This window comes from Protopterus annectens, chromosome 5.part0 (genome assembly GCF_019279795.1).
Source record: "Protopterus annectens isolate FY-2018-M chromosome 5.part0, PAN1.0, whole genome shotgun sequence".
In the NCBI taxonomy this organism is placed as follows: Eukaryota; Metazoa; Chordata; order Ceratodontiformes; family Protopteridae; genus Protopterus; species Protopterus annectens.
Window position 1 is genome coordinate 772,186,015 of NC_056735.1, and position 19,179 is coordinate 772,205,193.

The 19,179-nt window shown below is 38.3% G+C and overlaps 1 protein-coding gene across 3 annotated transcripts in view; it reads left to right on the forward strand.

Annotated features, from left to right (window-relative positions):
- ATM (ATM serine/threonine kinase) overlaps positions 1-19,179 on the forward strand; it is a 3,174,581-nt gene that overhangs the window by 2,672,487 nt on the left and 482,915 nt on the right. For all 3 annotated transcript variants that reach the window (XM_044072618.1, XM_044072619.1, XM_044072620.1), the window contains one exon: positions 9,000-9,158. In XM_044072618.1, coding sequence (XP_043928553.1) covers positions 9,000-9,158 — 159 coding nt within the window. The remainder of the gene's footprint in view (positions 1-8,999; positions 9,159-19,179) is intronic.

The following is a 19,179-nucleotide window of genomic DNA, read 5'->3' on the forward strand; positions in this document are numbered from 1 at the left end:
CACCAAGTGGATCCTTTTACTGCTCCCTTGAATAGAATATTAGAGTTTTTAACGGACTTATTCCATCAGGGTGCTTCTCCCGCTACACTAAGAGTTCAATTGGCAGCCATTTCAAATTTCCATGTGGAAGAATGTGGAGCTCCTGTTATGGCTCACAGACTTTGTAAAGCCTTTTTAAAAGGGGTTTTTCATATTAGACCACCAGTCAGATCTCCTACGTCACCTTGGAGTCTAAACTTGTTGTTATCTAAATTAATGTTGCCCCCCTTTGAACCTGCCTCTTCTTGCCCATTAAAATTTTTGTCCTGGAAGACTCTATTTTTGGTAGCCATTACTTCCGCTAGGCGAGTGTCTGAACTTCAGGCTCTCTCCATCAAGCACCCTTATTTGATCTTTCACTCTGACAGAGTTTCTCTTCGAACCAATTCATCTTTTCTCCTAAAGTGTGTTCTATTAACAATATTAATCAGTCCATTGAATTACCCACTTTCTTCAAAAATCACTCCAACAAAATGGAGTACATGTTGCATAAATTAGATGTTCACAGACAACTAAGATTTTACTTGGATAGAACAAAAGATCACAGAAAAACTGATCAACTCTTTGTGGCTTTTGCTGATAGCAGGAAAGGACTAGCAGTTACCAAAAGAACTCTTTCTAAGTGGTTAACGGATTGTATAATCTATGTCTACGATTCTTCAAATCAAACTCTTTTGCACAAACCCAAAGGACATTCCACAAGGTCAGTGTCTACATCTTTGGCTCATGCAGCCCGCCTACCACTGGGCGCTATTTGTGCGGCTGCTACTTGGTCTAAGCCACATACATTCATTTCTCATTATAAGGTAGACAAGGCTTCTAGGGACAGGGCAACCTTTAGTTCCACTGTGCTCAAGAACGTCCTTCCGTGAGTTCCTCAGGAACAAGGAGCTAGGGACGCTACCCATGTGTAAGAACAAACGGCGAGATTGAACACTATCACATATAGAAGTTATGTCCTTACCATAACGTTCCATGTGGAGTGTTCATCTCGCCTTTGTTCTTACATTCCCACCCTCCCGCCCTAAGAAGAACGTTCTTTGATGCCTGGCCAGGATCATCCTACTGCTGCTTCTACATACATTGTGTACATAGTTGACATATATATATATATATATATATATATATATATATATATATATATGTCTATTTGTCTTACTATATATATATAGTTATGTATAAATTCTTATTTCTGGACATATGTGATGTAAGCATGAATGTGCTCTCTCTGGAGATTGGTTTGCTTGCAAACTAGATCTGAGGTAAAGGCAGAGGGGCATTGTGGGTATTAGATTGTCTCGAGCTTCTTCTCGATGCAGAGCTTGCAAGAGGCCGGCATGGAGCCGAGGATCGGCTCCGAACCCATGTGTAAGAACAAAGGCGAGATGAACACTCCACATGGAACGTTATGGTAAGGACATAACTTCTATTTATTATTTTTCTCCTTTTGTGGCTTTGGCCTTTTCTTTTTAAGGCCTTCTGACATCTGGGGCAAGAAAGACTGAGGATATGGCGTCGGTCATGCGCTTAAGTACTACTACGTACTGACGTCAGCTCGGGGCACCCATGACCGACGCCAGCCTAACTCTTTGGTATTCGGGCCGACCGAGGACAGCGGACTACCCACAGGTTATGACTGCAGCAATGTGGATCCTCGAACATCTACATTTATGGTAGGTACAAAACTGTACTTTAAGCATATGACTTCTCTCTCTCTCTCATTCTTTAAAGCACAGTTCTACACTGGTGATGTTTATAAATCGTGGTTTGTAGTAGACAGGCGTTTGTGAGACTTCAAAGGAAGAGCACCATTTTGTGTTAGGATTTTGTGTAAGGTACATTTCAAATAGATATGATTCTGTTGAGTGAATTTGGTTCCATGAAGATTCGGCTTCTACTGGGTTATCTGTTACAACTGATAATGCTTTTGAATGTTTTCCTTCTCTGCTGTTCATTTTCTTACCAATCTTCTGTTATGTTATTAAATTCTTAGAGCTTTTTGTGGTGTATTTTTAAATAATGTTCCTCCAGTTTTAACATGCAATGTGAAAAAGTTGAGAGGAGTTGGCCAGGCAGAGGTGTGCCATTTAATCTATTAAATTGATCCACAGACACTTCCAAATTATCTTATTGCTACCCTAGTGAAACATTTTTCTTCAATCTCGTTAATGTAAAATGGATCATGTTTTCCCTGCAGGATCATTTAATACATTGAGTACTTTTGTTTCTGAGCAGCCTCTTTTTTTCTGTATCTGCTGTCAGTTTAATAAAGGCAAATCACAAGCATTGGAAAAAGATCTGATGTTAATTTTCATTCTATCCTGAACTGTTGCATTCGGCTATGACTGAAGCTTGTGGTAACCAAAAAGCTATGAAACTTCTCCCTTATCCATAATGCACCAACCCCTAACATACCCCAGATCACATTTGCCACTTTTCATCAAAAGATATGGTCAGCCTTAGCTCTCAAGTTTCCTTCATGATAAGTGCATTTCTTTTTCTCATAGTTCTTATGTTAATATTACTCACTTTCCCTTTTTACATTGTTGTAATTCTTATTTACCATTGTTGGAAATCCATTCCCTTTGTTTCTGTCTGTCACACTCTAGTGTGGTCTTTATTATCATTGTTGGTATTTTTTCCTTTTCTGTCCTTTTGCTTTTCTACTAAAAAAGTTTTTCTTCTTCTTTCTTTACTGTTTTTCCCTTTATTCACTGGCATGTTTGAGAAAGGATCTTCAGTTTTAAAAAGCGTCTGAAATGTGGGTACAAATTGCCCCTTTCAGATGCTCATACTCTTTGCATTTACTGTTTGGGCCCTTGACATCTGGCGGAGGATTATGGAAAATTGGCAAGAACTTCAATCCCATGGCAGTTGCGGAAAGAAATAATTAACTTATTCTAAAAGGTTTACTGCCATCTTCTTTTGGTGAAGCTATTTTTTGGTCTCATCCCCCCAAAATTAAAACTAAGGAGTCCCTTGTCTAAGACTCCTAACCCCTCTACTTCCTCAACCCCATCTTTAGAGTCATCATGGAAGAGATCAAGATTGGATCCAAAAACAGCTCAGACCCAGTCTTCCTCAGATCTAAAGAAGAAGAAATTAGCAGAGCCAACCTTCTCATCTGATGGAGAAACCAAACAGATCTGACTTCTTCGGATCCAGTAATCTTCCAAGGACTAGATATTCCCGTACATATGATCCAGTGCCTTCCAGAGTTCCCTCCGCCTTTCCAATTGGAAAGGTGCCAATCCAAGTCACCTTCCCTTGCCTTGTCTCATTCATCCAGGAGTTTGAGGAAGATGTGGACAGAATGATAAAGTTTCTTGGAGCAGATTCAGTTGGGTATTTTACCAGCTTCTATCCCCTTGGGTCAGGAAGCCCATCCACCTACCACACCACCGCTACTTGCTTCTTCTCTGATTCCTCTGGTTGCTTCAGAATCCCTGGATCTGAAACTTCTGGGTCCATCTGGCTTGGATCTGAAGATATCATCTGATCCAAAGCTTTCTCTGAGTGCACCAGCTCCAAAATCTTTGGATCAGGATGACTGTCAGAGCCAAAGCCGCCTTACTGGGTATGAGGCATTGGAGTCAACTCCGAGGGTTTCAGTGCCATTTCTACCCACTGATGCTTCGGCACTGGATAGCTCGGCTCTGATTTCCTCCTTGGGGAGATTGCTTTTAGGGCAGAGGGAGGCAGCGGTCCAGAAACCTGCTTTGTCAGGGCCAGTGTCATCTTCTCTTCAGAGAAGTCTGCCTTTAAGGTAGTGAAACGAGTATTTTTTGTTCCAACAGGATGGATGGATCCAACCCCCGCAGATCTCCAATCTAGTTCCCAGATATCTCTGTGCTTGGAAGCCACATCATTTTATGCCATAGGGACAACAAGCTGAAGACCAAGACACCACCCAGCAGGGATTCATGATCTTTTCCAACACTTCACTGGAGCATCCCACAGAAGAATTCAAAAAAGAAGAGAAAGTGCAAGAGGCACCACTTGGACTCTCTGCAAGAGTCAGTCACTGAGCATACTGATTTTGATGAGGGAGAAGGGTCCCCATGATCACCCATGGAAAACAACTCATTTGGCGACATTCTTGACATCTTGAAGCAGAGAGGTGGTTGGACCTCCAGCAACCCTTCACTGGATGAATAAGTACTTCTGGAGGCCTTCGGAGCTGGCCCATCTACCTCCTAGGTTATTCCACACACTGATGAGCTCATTGATTTGTTCTCTAGGCAGGCATGGAAGGAGCCTGACTCAGTTGAGCCAATCCTTAAGAGGCCTGATTGGATTCTGGCTCCACCTGTTGAGAAGGAATTCTGGAGTAAGGGGCTGCCAGTGGATGCCATGGTCATGGCAGCGGCTGCTAAGAAGTTCCTGTGTTCATCCTCCTAACAGGCAGTCTAGGGTGATGGACGGGTTTGGGAAGTGTGTGTATGCATCAATGCCCTCTGCCCTTAGGTTGCTGAGGTATTTGGCATATTTGCCTGGGCTACAAAAGAACTTGATCAAAGAATTATCAAAATCCCTTTCAGGGACCTTTACTACTGAGTCTCAATCTTCTGTGGCCTCTCAGTTGACTACCCTCCAATCCATTTCAGATTCATCCATGAGGCTTATCTGGCATGCAGGAAAAGTGCATCAAGGATAGCAGGTTCAGGTATATCCATTAGGAGACATTCCTTGATGCGCTTATGTGATTTTGCAGAGCCTTTCAAGTCCTTGTTCATCAGTGTACCCTTTGACGGCAGTTTGTTGTTTGGCCCAAAAGTGAAGGGCACATTATCCAGGTGTGAGAAGGATGAAAAGACCCTCTCTGCAGTGGGCATACATTTTCAACCCCCTCAAAGATTCTTTTCTAGGAATCAACAAGGTGGTTGGAAGATGTGGTTCAGGAAGTCCCAGGGTCCTTTCCAGGACACACATGGAGAAAGTTTTCTTAAGGCCAGAGGAAGGAACTCTAATGGACAAGACCATCCACACAGCAGAGGAGGCCTGCAAAACCAAGGGTCCAGAGAGTCTTTCTCTGACAGACCCTGTCAGTGCTCCTGAAAGGCCTGATTGTCCCCTTCTGGAGGCAATTGGGGGTTGACTGTCCCTACACCAGAAAGTCTGAGTATAAATAACAAGAGATACTTGGGTGCAGTGGATTATTTCCAGAGGCTATGTAATTCCCCTTTCCCTTCTACACCCATCTGTATGCAAAATTCCTGATGTTCCACCCAGTCAGAGGAAAGCAGCAGCACTAGAAATACAAAAGTTGCTAGAAAAAAAGAGTCATCCAAGAGGTCCAACCAGAATCTGGAACTTACTCAAAATTCTTTTTAGTGCCAGAGAAAACAGGGGACTGAAGACCAGTTTTGGATCTCAGCACTTTGAACAAGTCAGTTCAACATACAGAGTTTTGGATGGTCATGGTTGAGTCCATTCTACTCTTCCCGGGCAAGGAGGACTGGATGTGCTTGATAGACCTTTAGGATGTGTACTATCACACAAAAATGAACAGACAGTCTGGAAGGTATTTACACTTCTGGGTGGGAGCCAGTCACTATCAGTTCAGAACACTACCCTCTAGCCTCACCAGACCCCCCAAGGGTGCTCATTAAATGCATGGTAGTGGGAGCAGCTCACTTTGAGACTGCAGGGATTCTGAGTGGTTCCATATCTCGATGATTGGCTTATCACCACCCTGACTAGGCATCTGCTAACAAACGCAAGAGATCAGGTACTTCAGATTTGTTCTCATCTGGGGATAACCATAAATTATGAAAAGTCTCCGTTAGAGCCAGCACAAATTTTGGAATTCATATGAGCAGTCTTCAGTACAATATCAGTGTCAGCTGCTCTTCCTCTTTTAAAAGTTCAGACTAAAATATTCCAGGTCTTGAATGTAATTTGCAGTACCAAAATTTCAGCCCAGTCCTTCTTTCAAGCCTTGGGGTCAATGTCAGCTGCTGTAATTTTAGTCCCTCTAGCAAGATTTCATAAAAGAATTCTTGAGTGGATGCTAACAATGCAGGGCTCAGTTCTTTACCAGCTCATGTTGGCGGAAATAAGAATCACTCAAGCATGCAAAACAGACCTCTGGTGATGAACTCAGTTCAGGTTCTACAAGGCAATCCTTTCGTTCTCCCTCACCCGAAGGCCACAGTGATCACAGACACTTCCCAGATTGGGTGGGTGGGAGCACTTATTGGGGAAAACACTTAGGCACTTGGTTCCCCCAAGAGTCCACTTAGAGATGAGAGAAGTGCTCTTAATCTTGCATACCTTCCAGGATGTTCTTCCTTCAGGGACAATTCCGATTCAAACAGACAGTATGTCAGTAGTTTGGTATATCAACAAACAAGAAAGAAAAAGATCTTACCCTTTGTGTCAAGAAGCACTCTGAGTGTGGTAATGGGTGATCCTATCCAACCGCTTTCTCTTAGCAATACACATCTCTGGGAAGTCCAGTGTGATAGCAGACAATTTGAGCAGGTCCATTCTTCTACCTCATGAGTGGTTTCACAACATGAAAGTAACAGACATGATTTTCCATCACTGGGACCGGCCTTGCTGTGATATTTTTGCTTCTCCCCTAAACAACGAAAGCTGGCAGCTACTTTGCCCTAATCCCCCTTCATTGGGAATCACTGAGGGATGCTTTACTTCACGATTGCCCCCCCCCCCGTCTGCTTTATGTTTACCTACCAGTTCCCCTAATTCCAAAAAGCTGCCAGGTTGAAGAGCAAAGTCATTCTCATTGCATCTTACTGACCTGAGCAGATTTGGTTCCCCTTCCTATGGCCTCATCTACTTTGCCAGTCTTGGATTCTGGATCTGATTCCAGACCTCCTGTCGCATCCGACAGATATGATTTATCTGGATATCTCAAACTTCAAGCTAACAGCTTGGTTTATCTAGTTCCGTTAATAGCCAGACAGTTGATACTCTCTTCCCCTGTCTGTCATATTCTTTTATCTTCCCATAAGCCTTCTACAAGAAAGCTTTACAGAAGTAGGTGGAAAAGGTTCATTTGCTGGGCACAACAAAAACACACTGATGCATTTTCAGCTCCGATACATAGCATACTTGAATTTTTGGCAGTAATCTTTAATGAAGGGGTCTAGCTCCTCTATGATTAAAGTTAATTTAGCAGCAATATCTAACTTTCATACTGGATTTAAAAATTCTTCTGTGGCCTCTTCCAAAATTTGTAAAGCATTCATGAGAGGCACACTCATATTGAGACTGCCGTATAAAGGTCTTACGCCATTGTGGGATTTGAACTTGGTACTGCAGGCCTTTATTCAGTCCTCCTGTGAACCAGAAGCTAAAAGCAATCTTAAGTTTCTAACCTTGAAGAGCTATCTTTCTAGTGGCCATTATCTCTGCTAGAAGAATTTCAGAACTTCAAGCATTTTCATGTAAACCTTCCTACTTGATCTTTTATAGGGATAGAGTCACATTAGATAACCACTGCCTGTTTCCTTCTCAGGGTGGTGTCAGAATCCAGTATCAATCATTCCATTAACTTGCCTGTATTCTTTCCTAAATTTGCAAACAAAGGTGAATATATATTGTATTTATTGGCTGTTCACAGACAATTACATTTTTACTTAAATAAGACAAAAAAATTTAGGAAAACAAATCAATTATTTGTCTCCTTTGCAGATTTGAAATTGAGCAAACCAGTAACAAAAGCAACTCTACCCAAATGGGCTGACAGGTTGCATTTCTTTTATCTATAACAAGTTAGGTCTAACCTTGACAAAACCTCTAAGGACTCAGTCATCCAGGCCCATGGCAATTTCTTCAGTGTTTTTATCTAGAGCTTCCATGGATGACATATATGAGGCTGCAACTTGGTGCAATCCTCATACCTTTATCATTTATTACAAATTGGATCCGCTCTCGAGGAGAAGAGCAGCTTGTGGTTCAACTTTGTTCAGGAATATCCTTTCTTAGAGTCCACTTAGGATTTTAGATAGTGGAGGACTGTGTCCCAACAGTTGAGGATAGAATGAAAATGGACAACATCAGGTTAAGGAGTTATATACTTGCTATAATGTTCCATTTGTGTTGTTCATTTTCATTCTTCTTCAACTTTTTGCCCACCAACCTCACAACCCTTATCACAACAGACGTCTTGGAAGAACGAGATATTGTAAGGACTCCACTGTCCATAGATTTAGATATAGTTCCTTCTGTAAGATACATACATATATATATGTGTGTGTGTGTAGATACATACATATGTGTGTGTACGTATATATATATATATATATATATATATATATATATATATATATATATATATATATATGTGTGTGTGTGTGTAGATGCATGCATATGTGTGTGTGTTATATAATGTGTGTGTATGTGTAAATACATGCATATGTGTGTGTGTGTGTACGTGTATATATATATATATATATATATATATATATATGTGTGTGTGTGTCTGTGTGTCTGTGTGTAGATACATGCATATGTGTGTGTGTCTGTGTGTAGATACATGCATATGTGTGTGTGTGTGTGTGTGTGTGTGTAAATATATATATATATATATATATATATATATATATATATATATATATATTAGCAGGTGTTACTTTAGGTAAATCAGCAAACAAGATCTGGGGTTTGTTAGGGGTTGGTGCATTTTAGGTAAAGGAGAAGCTTGAGAGCTTTTTGGTTACTATGAGCTGTAGTAATAGCCAAGTCGGATCCTAGGATCAGATCCAAACCCAACAATTGAGGAAGAATGAAAATGGACAACACAGATGGAACATTATGGCAAGTACATAACTTCTTTTTTGCCAAGAGACTTTTCAGTTGTTTGTGTTAAAACAGCAGTTGCCTTAGCTAGTGAAGTGATGAAAAGAATTTGGGAAGAAAGTTTTATTTATAAAACTTTTGACTTTGCTTACTGCTTTTAACCAGTGCTTTCATTTGTTGTCAATAAACAGCTGATCTCTCAGACTTCTTTGAATCATCCACATCATACCATGTTTATAATCTTGGCCTTGGCAAATGCAAATAAAGATGATACACTGGGGCTACCTGAAGTGCTGAAGAGAAGCAAGCTGAGTAAGAATGCTCCAAGAGAACTTTCCCAGCTGGATGAGGTAGTTTTATTTTACTGCATTGCACAGTATTACAGAACTTTAATAACATAGTACTATAAGAACAAAATCAAAATTTTGTCTTTTCGGCTTTTTCCGGTTAGGGGTCGTCACAGTGGAACTCCAGTCCGCTAATGATTGGCAGTAGATTTTTATGGTGCTGAGTTGACAGCCCAATGCCCAACCTTCAACGAAGGCACGCCTATTCACACATGTCTTTCAAATGCCACTCGACCACAGGGAGGACATGCAGACTCCACACAGAAGGCACTCCAGCCAAGAATCAAACAGGAGAACCTCCTGCTGTGAGGCAACAATGCTAGCGCTGCAGCACTGTGGCTAAAAAATTTGTTTGTTTTATATAAGTCTTCGGTCATATGAAGTTTTTAAACTGCTGTCTAATGAAGGCTTTCATTTTGTAATTTATAAATTTACGACAGAGGGCTGCTTCTTTGTTCATAGTCCTGTAACAATTGTACTGCATTTAGTAGTTCATTGATTTTATTTTTCCCTGTAAATTAAGTGCATACATAATTGCTGCATTATGATGGCTGTTATTTCACTAAAGTATTCATATTGCTTGCAGAATTAAAAGCAGGGGGCTTGAGCTTTACTCAGGTAGTTCCAATCCGCAATAGTGTAAGTAATGTTATATTATAAATGCAGTGGATCCACAGTTTCCAAACTGCTTTAGAATGGAGGCTTTCATTTCATGAACTTGTTTATATGATACATAAAAGCTAAAGCAGAGGGTAGTTTGGTGTACTTTGTTGAGACACTCCACCCATGAGGTTGTAGTAGGAGTTGTTGAGTTTGTGTAGGATATGGCTTGTTATCTTAGTGAAATGATAAAAGAAACAGAGATTCTGTTTTTTGTACACACAAGCTTTATGCACTTCTGTATTTCCCTTGCTTTGAAACCATTGTTTTTATGCTATGTTCAACTGTCTCTAAAATGTCAGAAGTTTTTGCATAAAATGTTTTTCAGCAGAATTGAATGCTTAAGATAGTTTGCCATTCTGTTACCAAGTTTTCCAGTCAAAATATTAAGCATATACATCTAACTTCTTTTCTACTTAGCCGTCTATCTGTCATTCTGTCTATAATATTTGTTAACTAGGGAGATGGAATGATTTAAACAGGAACCTTTTCTGTTTTAAATGATTTTGTTGAAAATTTGGTTAAAACAGGCTCACATACTTTAACAGAAAAAAACATATTTACACAAAGTATACATTACACAAGTTTATTTTCTTTTTAAAAATTGTCATTCATTCCAACATTACATAATTGAATCTACACTATGAAGCATTCAGTCTACACCATAAATATCAAAACTAGCGGAAAAAGAATGCCACCAATCGCTATCCGAACCACAACAACAGTAACAAAAATCGCTTCCACTTGGAACCAGGAATGTGCAATACACAAACTGCCTTGAAGCAAATAAAAAAGGATGTCTACAAATTTCCACGAATGGCAGTAGAGAAACGCTACCAGTCGCTGTACGAACCTCAGCGATGTTACGAGTAGTCAATAAACTGTCTCCAAAGGATATCCAAAAGAAGTTACCCACAGTCGTAGTATAAAATCTAAAATCATTTATTGTAATAAAAACATAAGTATGTTAAGTGCTTTCACTCACTCATATGTGAGCTTCATCAGAACAATTTAACCAGCTAATACCAAGATTTAAATAATTTCTTTGGCGCCAAACTCCTTAAAGTGGCCACTCACTAGTTACAAAATGTCAAACATAACTGTTCTTAATAAACGTAAACAAATACTACTATAAAAATATAAATATATACAAATATAAGTGTTTTGTGTACATTTAACACCCTTGTAAATTGATATAACTGTAATAGATAAAAATAATAAGTAAAAATATTAATGTAAAAATATCTGAGCCTAATAGTCCTTAATACACTTTTACTTCTAATAACTGGTGTATGAGAGAAATCTATAAGGCTGTAATAAAACCCACTATCTAATACAAAGAAGTGGTTTAATGGAAATATCGTCATTAAGACCTGGTGGTGTCACAGCATCTGTAAATAATTGCCACCAAACTTCTTTGTATGCGAGTATACGTCTATAGTCACCACCTCTAGGGGCCATCACTATGTTTCAAGATAGCAAATTTAAAAGTATGCTCTGATCCATATTTTTCTATATGTCTGTAAAGTGCATTATTTACATCCTTTGTCCTAATACTGTAAAGTGTGCATATATCCTTTTCTTAAAGTGTCTCTCAGTTTTTCCTATATAGTATCCTGGACAGACTACACATTTTGCCAAATAAACAATATACTTCGAATTGCAATTGCCCTGTTTAAAACTCAGTCTAGTCCTATTCATGTTATTTAAAACTATGCCTTTGTCTTCATTAATAGCATAACATTATGGCAGTTTGTGTATCGCACATTCCTGGTTCCAAGTGGAAGCGATGTTTGTTACTGTTGTTGTGGTTCGGATAGCGGTTGGTGGCGTTCTTTTTCCGCTAGTTTTAACATTACATAAATTTGTTCAATTCACTGCTCCTCCTCCTCCTCCTGAAGATTATTCTACATGTATTGTTCCCACAAATTCCATGTACTTCTATGTAATTTATTCCTTCCCTTTTTAAAGATCCCATATCCAGTTCTTGTAGCTCTTTTGCAGTGTTCATTATTGCATTTAGAGTTGGTTTAGATTTTCATTCCTATTTTCTAGTAATTGTTTTATTGGCAACCATTAACATTAAAGTTAGTAAGGCCCTTGATATGTGTAGGCAGTTCAGATTCTGTGTCCTACCTCAAAATAGTTATTTCCTTAGTTAGAACCATTTGCTTCCCCAAACTTTCTGCCAGCATACTCCGTAGGGAATTTTTAAAAACTGCCAGCTCCCTAAAAATATTATTCTTTTTATTTCCCTGATTCTCATCACACCTTCAGCATTTGCTGTCCACCTGAAGAAAAATTATCTGAAGGTTGCTTGGTGTATACAAATAACTATGCTAATGCTTACAAAGCAAAAATTCTAACCCTTCTGGACTGTGTTGCATATTTGATAGCCATATAGATGTCCTGCCATTGTTCCTTTGTATATTGCATTTGCAGTCTCGCTTCCCAATATTTTCTAACCTTAACTGATTGATTTTTTAAGTTATCATGCAGTATTGTATATACCCTATTAATTATCCCCTTTTAACAGGAGCTTCTATTCTAGACTCAACTAAGAACTACTTAGCTTACTCTACCAGAGCTGGTCTGTCACTTAGCACTCCCCTTTCTCTTTTTGTTTGCCTTTACTTTGATGTCAGTCACTGCAAGGGAATGCAGTTTGTGACTTGCAGTCCTAAGTTCTCCGTGGCCTCATCCCACTGTAATAACTTCCCTTCTCTAGTTATTTGCTTCTAATACCTTAGCTCCTTTGAGTTGTCTACAGTAAATTCCAGCCCCCTCTTGCCTATTTTCTTTACTCCTACTTGCAGTCATCGATATTGGTAAAGTCTCTTTTCTCCATTCCTGCATTGGCTTACTTCTTAGAATACTTTCTGCTACTTTATGCATGAAATTGTCTCTACAGTTGTTGTTCTTAAAGCTCTGTATCAAAAATCTTACTCTCTCCTTATTTCTCAAACTTCTCCTGTTTTATCATCATCATACCTTTCTACTTTATACCTCCTGCTTCTTTTATTTATATGAGCCTTAATTGCAAAACTAAATTATCCATTCAAACCATGTAATCCAAACTACCTTGCTGTATGGGGAGGTACAGCTTATTCCACTTAACGCTTGCCTAGTTTCCCTCCCAGATAAACTCCTTCAACACTTTATTAATTATTGAACACAGCTTCTCCTCTGCTGATAAAAATGTGCCTGACTGGTGTTGAAAACTAAAGGGACAAAAAGCATTTTCACTGCTTGCAACTTTCTGTCTATATCCGTAATCACAAACTTCTGGTTTGTCAGTTTTTGTATTATATTTTGTTTAGTCTGTTGCCATATAGCCTTAGCTGCTATAAAAGCTAAATACGTCAACTAAGTGGGTCCCCATAAATAAGGTTATTACTGAACCAGTTCATATGTGGAACCATAGTTCACTGCTATAGCCTTTATTTTATCTTAATTAGCGTTAAACCCCATAAAGAACTGAAACTGTGATAAAAATTTTCACAACAACATGTCATTTTCTGAATTTATTGAATACAGAATAATATCATCTGCATGGTTCCATACCAGTTATATTCTTGAATTTTGTGACTCCCTTCTTTCCTTTGCCAAGAGCTCTAAATATAAAGCAAATAAAGGGAAAATAGGGCACCCTTATCTGATTCCTGTTTTCAAACACAGCTTATCAGAAAGGAACATTCCCACCTTAATTCTTTCTTCTAACCCTTCATATATTTTCCCAATTACTCTTTTCAAACAGCTTGTCAGAAAGGAACACTCCCACCTTAATTCTTGCTTGTAACTCTTCATATTATTTTCTAATTAACCCTGTTATTCTATTAGGAAATGCAAATGCTTCCATTGTCATATTCCTAAAATCGAAGCTGACACTATAAAATGCTTTCTCTGCATCAAAACCCACCAATAACAGTGGTATTTCCTTACATTTTGCATCCATCAGGATCATTGTTGTTCTGTTAATGTTGTCAAATGTTTACCTCCCCACCTCAAAGCCACATTGACTTATATCTGTTTCGACAACATTTTTCTCATGTTATTAGCTAGTAAAGAATAAGTCATGTTTTAAAATTTAAAAGAGTCTACATGAAGCTCGGTCTGAAGGGTCTTTGCCCTCTTTATTAATGCAGCCACACCAGCTTTCTTCCAAGAGGCTAGTGTTTTTCCTCCTTTTAAAATACTGTTGACGTTGTCCAGATCTTCATCACTTTCACCATCTTTATTCAATCTCTTGCTATAGCCTTATGTTCTTCTAATCTTATGTCTTCCATAAATATTTTCACGTGTGCCTTTTCTTATTTTCCACATTCCTCTGCTGTGTGTATATATCTATCTATATATATATATATATATATATATATATATACATACACACACATATATATATATATATATATATATATATATATATATATATATATATGTATATAAAAATTCTGAAATACCTGTAATACTTCAGTAGGATCCCTGATTATTTTTCTTGTCATAAGCTCCCTAAGTTTGGCAGCAGCCATTTCTGCTTTCTGTTGTCTCATTGTTATGCTAAAAGTTTTTGTCTTCTGTAGTTTTTATCAAAAAATAGTTGCTTTACTGCAACCTTTCTAAGCTCTCATATTATCCAGATACTTTCTTGCTTTCCCTTTGGCACTTTGCAGTTGCTCCTCCTCCTCCTCTTGTTCTGTGAAATTCCCGTTATTCTGCAATACTTTAACCTTTGTCAATCCCTCTAAATAATTCCTATTTCTTCTGTCTCGCATCACACTCTATTTCTGTGCTATTTTAAACTCCATTTTTATTTTGCTCTAGTCACTATATATATATATATATCTATATATATATCTATATATCTATATATATATATATATATATATATATATATATATATATATATCTCTTCTGAAGAAATTTATATCTTTTATAATAAGCTGAAGTCTGTCTTCTGTTTGTATGTCTTTGAGCTATTTATTGAGCCATTTGGGCATGTAAGTACCCCATTTGGGACCCTTCCTTTTCTTTCTCCGTTATACTTTTTGTGTACATGTCATGTCGAAAATGCAAATGTGGCTGCAGAATGGAGATTCCCTTTGAAGACAGACACCACAAGTGTTTATTTTGCTTTGGTGCTGAACACAATCATAAGGAGTGTTCAATTTGTCAGTATTTTGTCCCTAAGACCCTCTGCAGCTGTCTTTCTTCCTTGTCTTCGTATCTTAAAAACAACATCTCAAGCACCTCATTCAAGATACTATGTCAGCTGAGTCTTCTTGTCCTGGTGTTTAGCCTTTTCCAAAAAAGAAACCGAAGAAACTTAAATATACTTCAGCTGTTCAGCCTCTGCTAGATAGTGCCACTATGTCCAACGATGAGACCTTGGTTTGTCCAGTATGACACTAGCCCCCACTGTCACAACCCTGTCAGAGGCCGATAGGAGGCAGGCCACTCACATCAGTTGGGAATGATCCATCGTTTGCTTTAGACAAGAAGGGGGGACAGAGGCAGGTTATTTTTGAGGGGCCAGGGGATATTTCTCAGATTCTTGTTTGTGAGGAAAACCCTGTTTCCTTAATAGAAGTTTGTCAGGTCTCTTAACCTCCACAGTTTATACAGGCTGACATCCCTACCAGGTAGAGGCAGAAGACTAAGCACGCACCTGCCGTTCTATTGGTAAGAAAGCACAAGCAGAAAACTATATTTCAAAGTGGAAAGGGATGATGATGAAACGGGGGGGGGGGGGTAGCTCAAGAAGCAAGGAGAGACCGGAATTTTGGATGCAGGCCTTTAAGGAGAATAATCATACAGAATATTATATCCATAAAGCAGCAGAAAGTGTTCTAAGAACTAAGCCAACACAGGATTGGAGAAAGGAGATTCTGCTGATAGGGATGACTGCAATTAGGGATATAGACCGCAGGGAAGAGTGGGCTGGAATTTATTGGAAAAAGTGGAAAAGGAGCCAAGGTTCCAGGAGCATATAACTAGAGAAGGAAAGATGATAGAATGGGAATAGATTGCCTTCCTTATCAGGGTTTGATATCAGAGTATAGGCAAAGAGAAAGAAATAGGGGGGATCCTAAACCAACGACTAGTACTGGTAGAGTTTTTAATAGAATCTAGAACAGAAACTCCTATTAAAAATGGAATAATTAGTAGAGTATATAAAATATTGCATAATAACTATAAAAATCAATCAGTGGAGGTTAGAAAGGATTAGAAAGAGAGATTGGATAAGCACTTCTCAAAGGAACAATGAGAGGATGTTTCCCAAATATGCAAGAAAATCTAGATGATTTAGGATGTTTGCCTGGAAATGTTTGCATAGTTATTTCTATACCCCAAGGAGACACGAGAATTTTGACAACCACTACTATGCGACTATTTATAGGGCAACCTTTCCAGTGTTTAAACATTTTCTCATGAAGTTCGACTTGCTTAATGAGCAAAAGTGCTCAAAATATAGCAATCCATTCCATTGATAAGATTTTAATGACCGATGCTTAATGCTGCCTTCTGTGTTCAATAAAATCATTTAATTTCGAGCTGGAGAAGTGTTTCTGTTCTCTTCCATCATCTCAAGGAAAAGTTTCTTATAAAAATTTAAGTAAATTTTCAGAACTCCTCCATCCCCTTTTAAATTAAACTAAACACACAAAACTATGTATATTTTCAACAAGTGAAGTTTTACCCTCCACATATGAGCAGTCGCTTTATATCAATGGCTGCACCCACAGACATTACCTAATTTAAAATTAAAGTTACCCATGATAAAGCGCATGTTACAGCCTGTGTATCCATTTGCACTGATTGCTGTCTGTTCTTTTTTTTTTTTTTTTTATCTCTGTTCTCAGATGTGAAAACACCTTTCATTATTTCAGTAAACATTAACATCTGGGCCTAAAAAAAACATACATTGGCAAACTTTAAATAAAGAAACTAATATGTGCACCATTCTTTTAAATGTGTTTAGGTGTTAAGGCTGATGGGGTGGCTACCACCACCAATTCACTTCCCTCAATTTCAGGTTTTATTTTTCATTGAAATGTTTGCAAATGAACCTTTAAATGGTACATTTCTTTCAGCAAAGAGTGCTCAGAACTCCCAGGATTAATTGCTTACACCTGCAGACAGCTCAGCTCTAAGTAAAAGCAGTTAGCAGTGAGGGAAAGAAAAAAAAAAAAAAACAGCTAACAACTTTACGGACACATGAACGAATCTTTGACATTTAATTCAGAATGCTATGCACATACAGCCTCTGGCCAAGTAACTGTATCTGCAGATTTTTTGTCTCCCAGAGAGAGCAATTCCAGATGGAAAATGAAAACAAACTAATAACTTTGCAGATTTAATATACTTACCATTTGTATGCCTTTTATCATCTGGTGATATTTTTCAAACCTATTTGCTTAAAAAAATCTTCTGTATTTTAAACTAAGGACATCAATCTAGATATCCTTCCTTGAAAAAAACAAGGGAAATTGTTATCTTAATTCTACATATAATCTAGCCAGTACACTTTTACACCACAGTCCACTCCAGCACCCCAAGAGCGTGACATTATATTAACTTGCTTCTGTCCAGCCTTTATGTTGCAATGAAGTCAAACTGCTACTGGTTTTAATATTGTTAACATATATAATAGACACTGATAAGACCCCCCCCCCACACACTCAAATTTAAATGCCCCTGACTGCACACTATCCAAAAGAGCTGGTACAGTCTGCCATGCATTCTACACCATTAATTTTTATGCAGATATTAATAAAAGCAAAAACCATTTTACTTGGCAATTACTTCTTCATTCCTGTCCATGTCCTTATAAACATTAATGACATAAAATAAGGTATATGCTGTACAGTTCACCCACAAATTTAACAGAGTCAACACAATTTCAATCTTTCTAAACAGGAACCTTTTTAGCTGCAATCCAGGGATACAAAGAAAGGAAGAATGACAAAGAAATTTGTAATGTGTTGCAGTTATATATACATATGAAATGAAAGTAATGTATAGGAAGCAACACTGAGACACATAGCTAGGATGTCAGGCACTCTGTACATTTCCTGAAACTGGCACCCCTCCATCCTAAAGTTGGGAACCAAAAGAGCTTTCCTTCTCTTCTGTAAGAAAAGCAAAATGCTTGCTAAATATGTAACAGGCAGTTTGCTACAGTTGCTGCCCCCCTTCTTCTGGGACCCGGGTAGTCTGGATATTTGCAGAGTTTTTTGGTTTATTTTATTTTTTTTCTGCATTTGATATCTTTTTTTTTAGAGGCAAGGGAGAATGATTTAGGATTCAGCCTGCTTCTGTAGAATATCTTGTTAAAAAAGCAGAAAGATAAATATTTATTTTCCTCTGTCTCTGTTACTTTGGACATGAATGATTTATTGGGCTTAGCTCAAGGCTTGCTTCAGGCGTTTGATCCTTCTATTTCTGATGTTACTGGTAAAAGGATATGTATTCTTCATTTTCTGAAGATTTCCAGTATATTGGAGAGGAAAAGGACTGTGAGGAGACATCTTCTGTTTTCTTTCCTCACATTACTGATTCTGATATTGAGGCGAGTGTTCTTATAGTCCCTTTGAAAAATTTTCTTTTTTTCTGAAACCATATCCAGAATGAGCAGGTCGTTTCAGTTGGAACATAATGATATTCCACTGTTGTTTAAAAAGTTGTATATAATTTGTTACAATTGGAATTTCCTCAACCTGCTCCATTTCCTCCTGTTCTTCCAGCATTGGAGGATGTTGTCATTACAGCCTGTAACTTGCCTGACAGAGCCTGTGGCCCTCAAGAAAGCTGGTAGATTATACAAAGGTCCTCAGTCTTGTAAGTTTTTTATTATCTAATCCCAGAATTTACCCTGCAGTGATTTCTAGGTACATTCTGGTGCTTCTAAATATTTGGTAAATGCTAATCTCCTCCCTCTGATAAGGATGGGAAAGCCTTTGAAAGATTTGTGAAAAAGTGTTTTCTTCCACCACAGTTATTTTTAGAATTCTTACTTGACAAGCTTACATGTTAAAGTTTATGCTTGCATCTTTTGAGTAACATTATAGCAAATTTTCCTTCTTCTGAGGAAAAATCTTCTATGAATATTCGTATTGCTTCTGTGTGTCAAGAGACTAAATGGTCCTTGAAGTGTGTTTCATTCAGCTAATGCCTCTTCCACAGCAGCTGCTACTGGAACTGTTATGAGAATGTTTGCTTGGTGACATGTACAAAATCTGTCTGAGGATGTTAAAGGTAAAATTTGAAATTCTCCTTTGGACAGAAAGGTTGTTTTTTTTTTGACCATCTGCTTCTGAAGTCCTGAAAAAGTGTGATGACAGGAAGCTTATTTAGGGGTTACTCA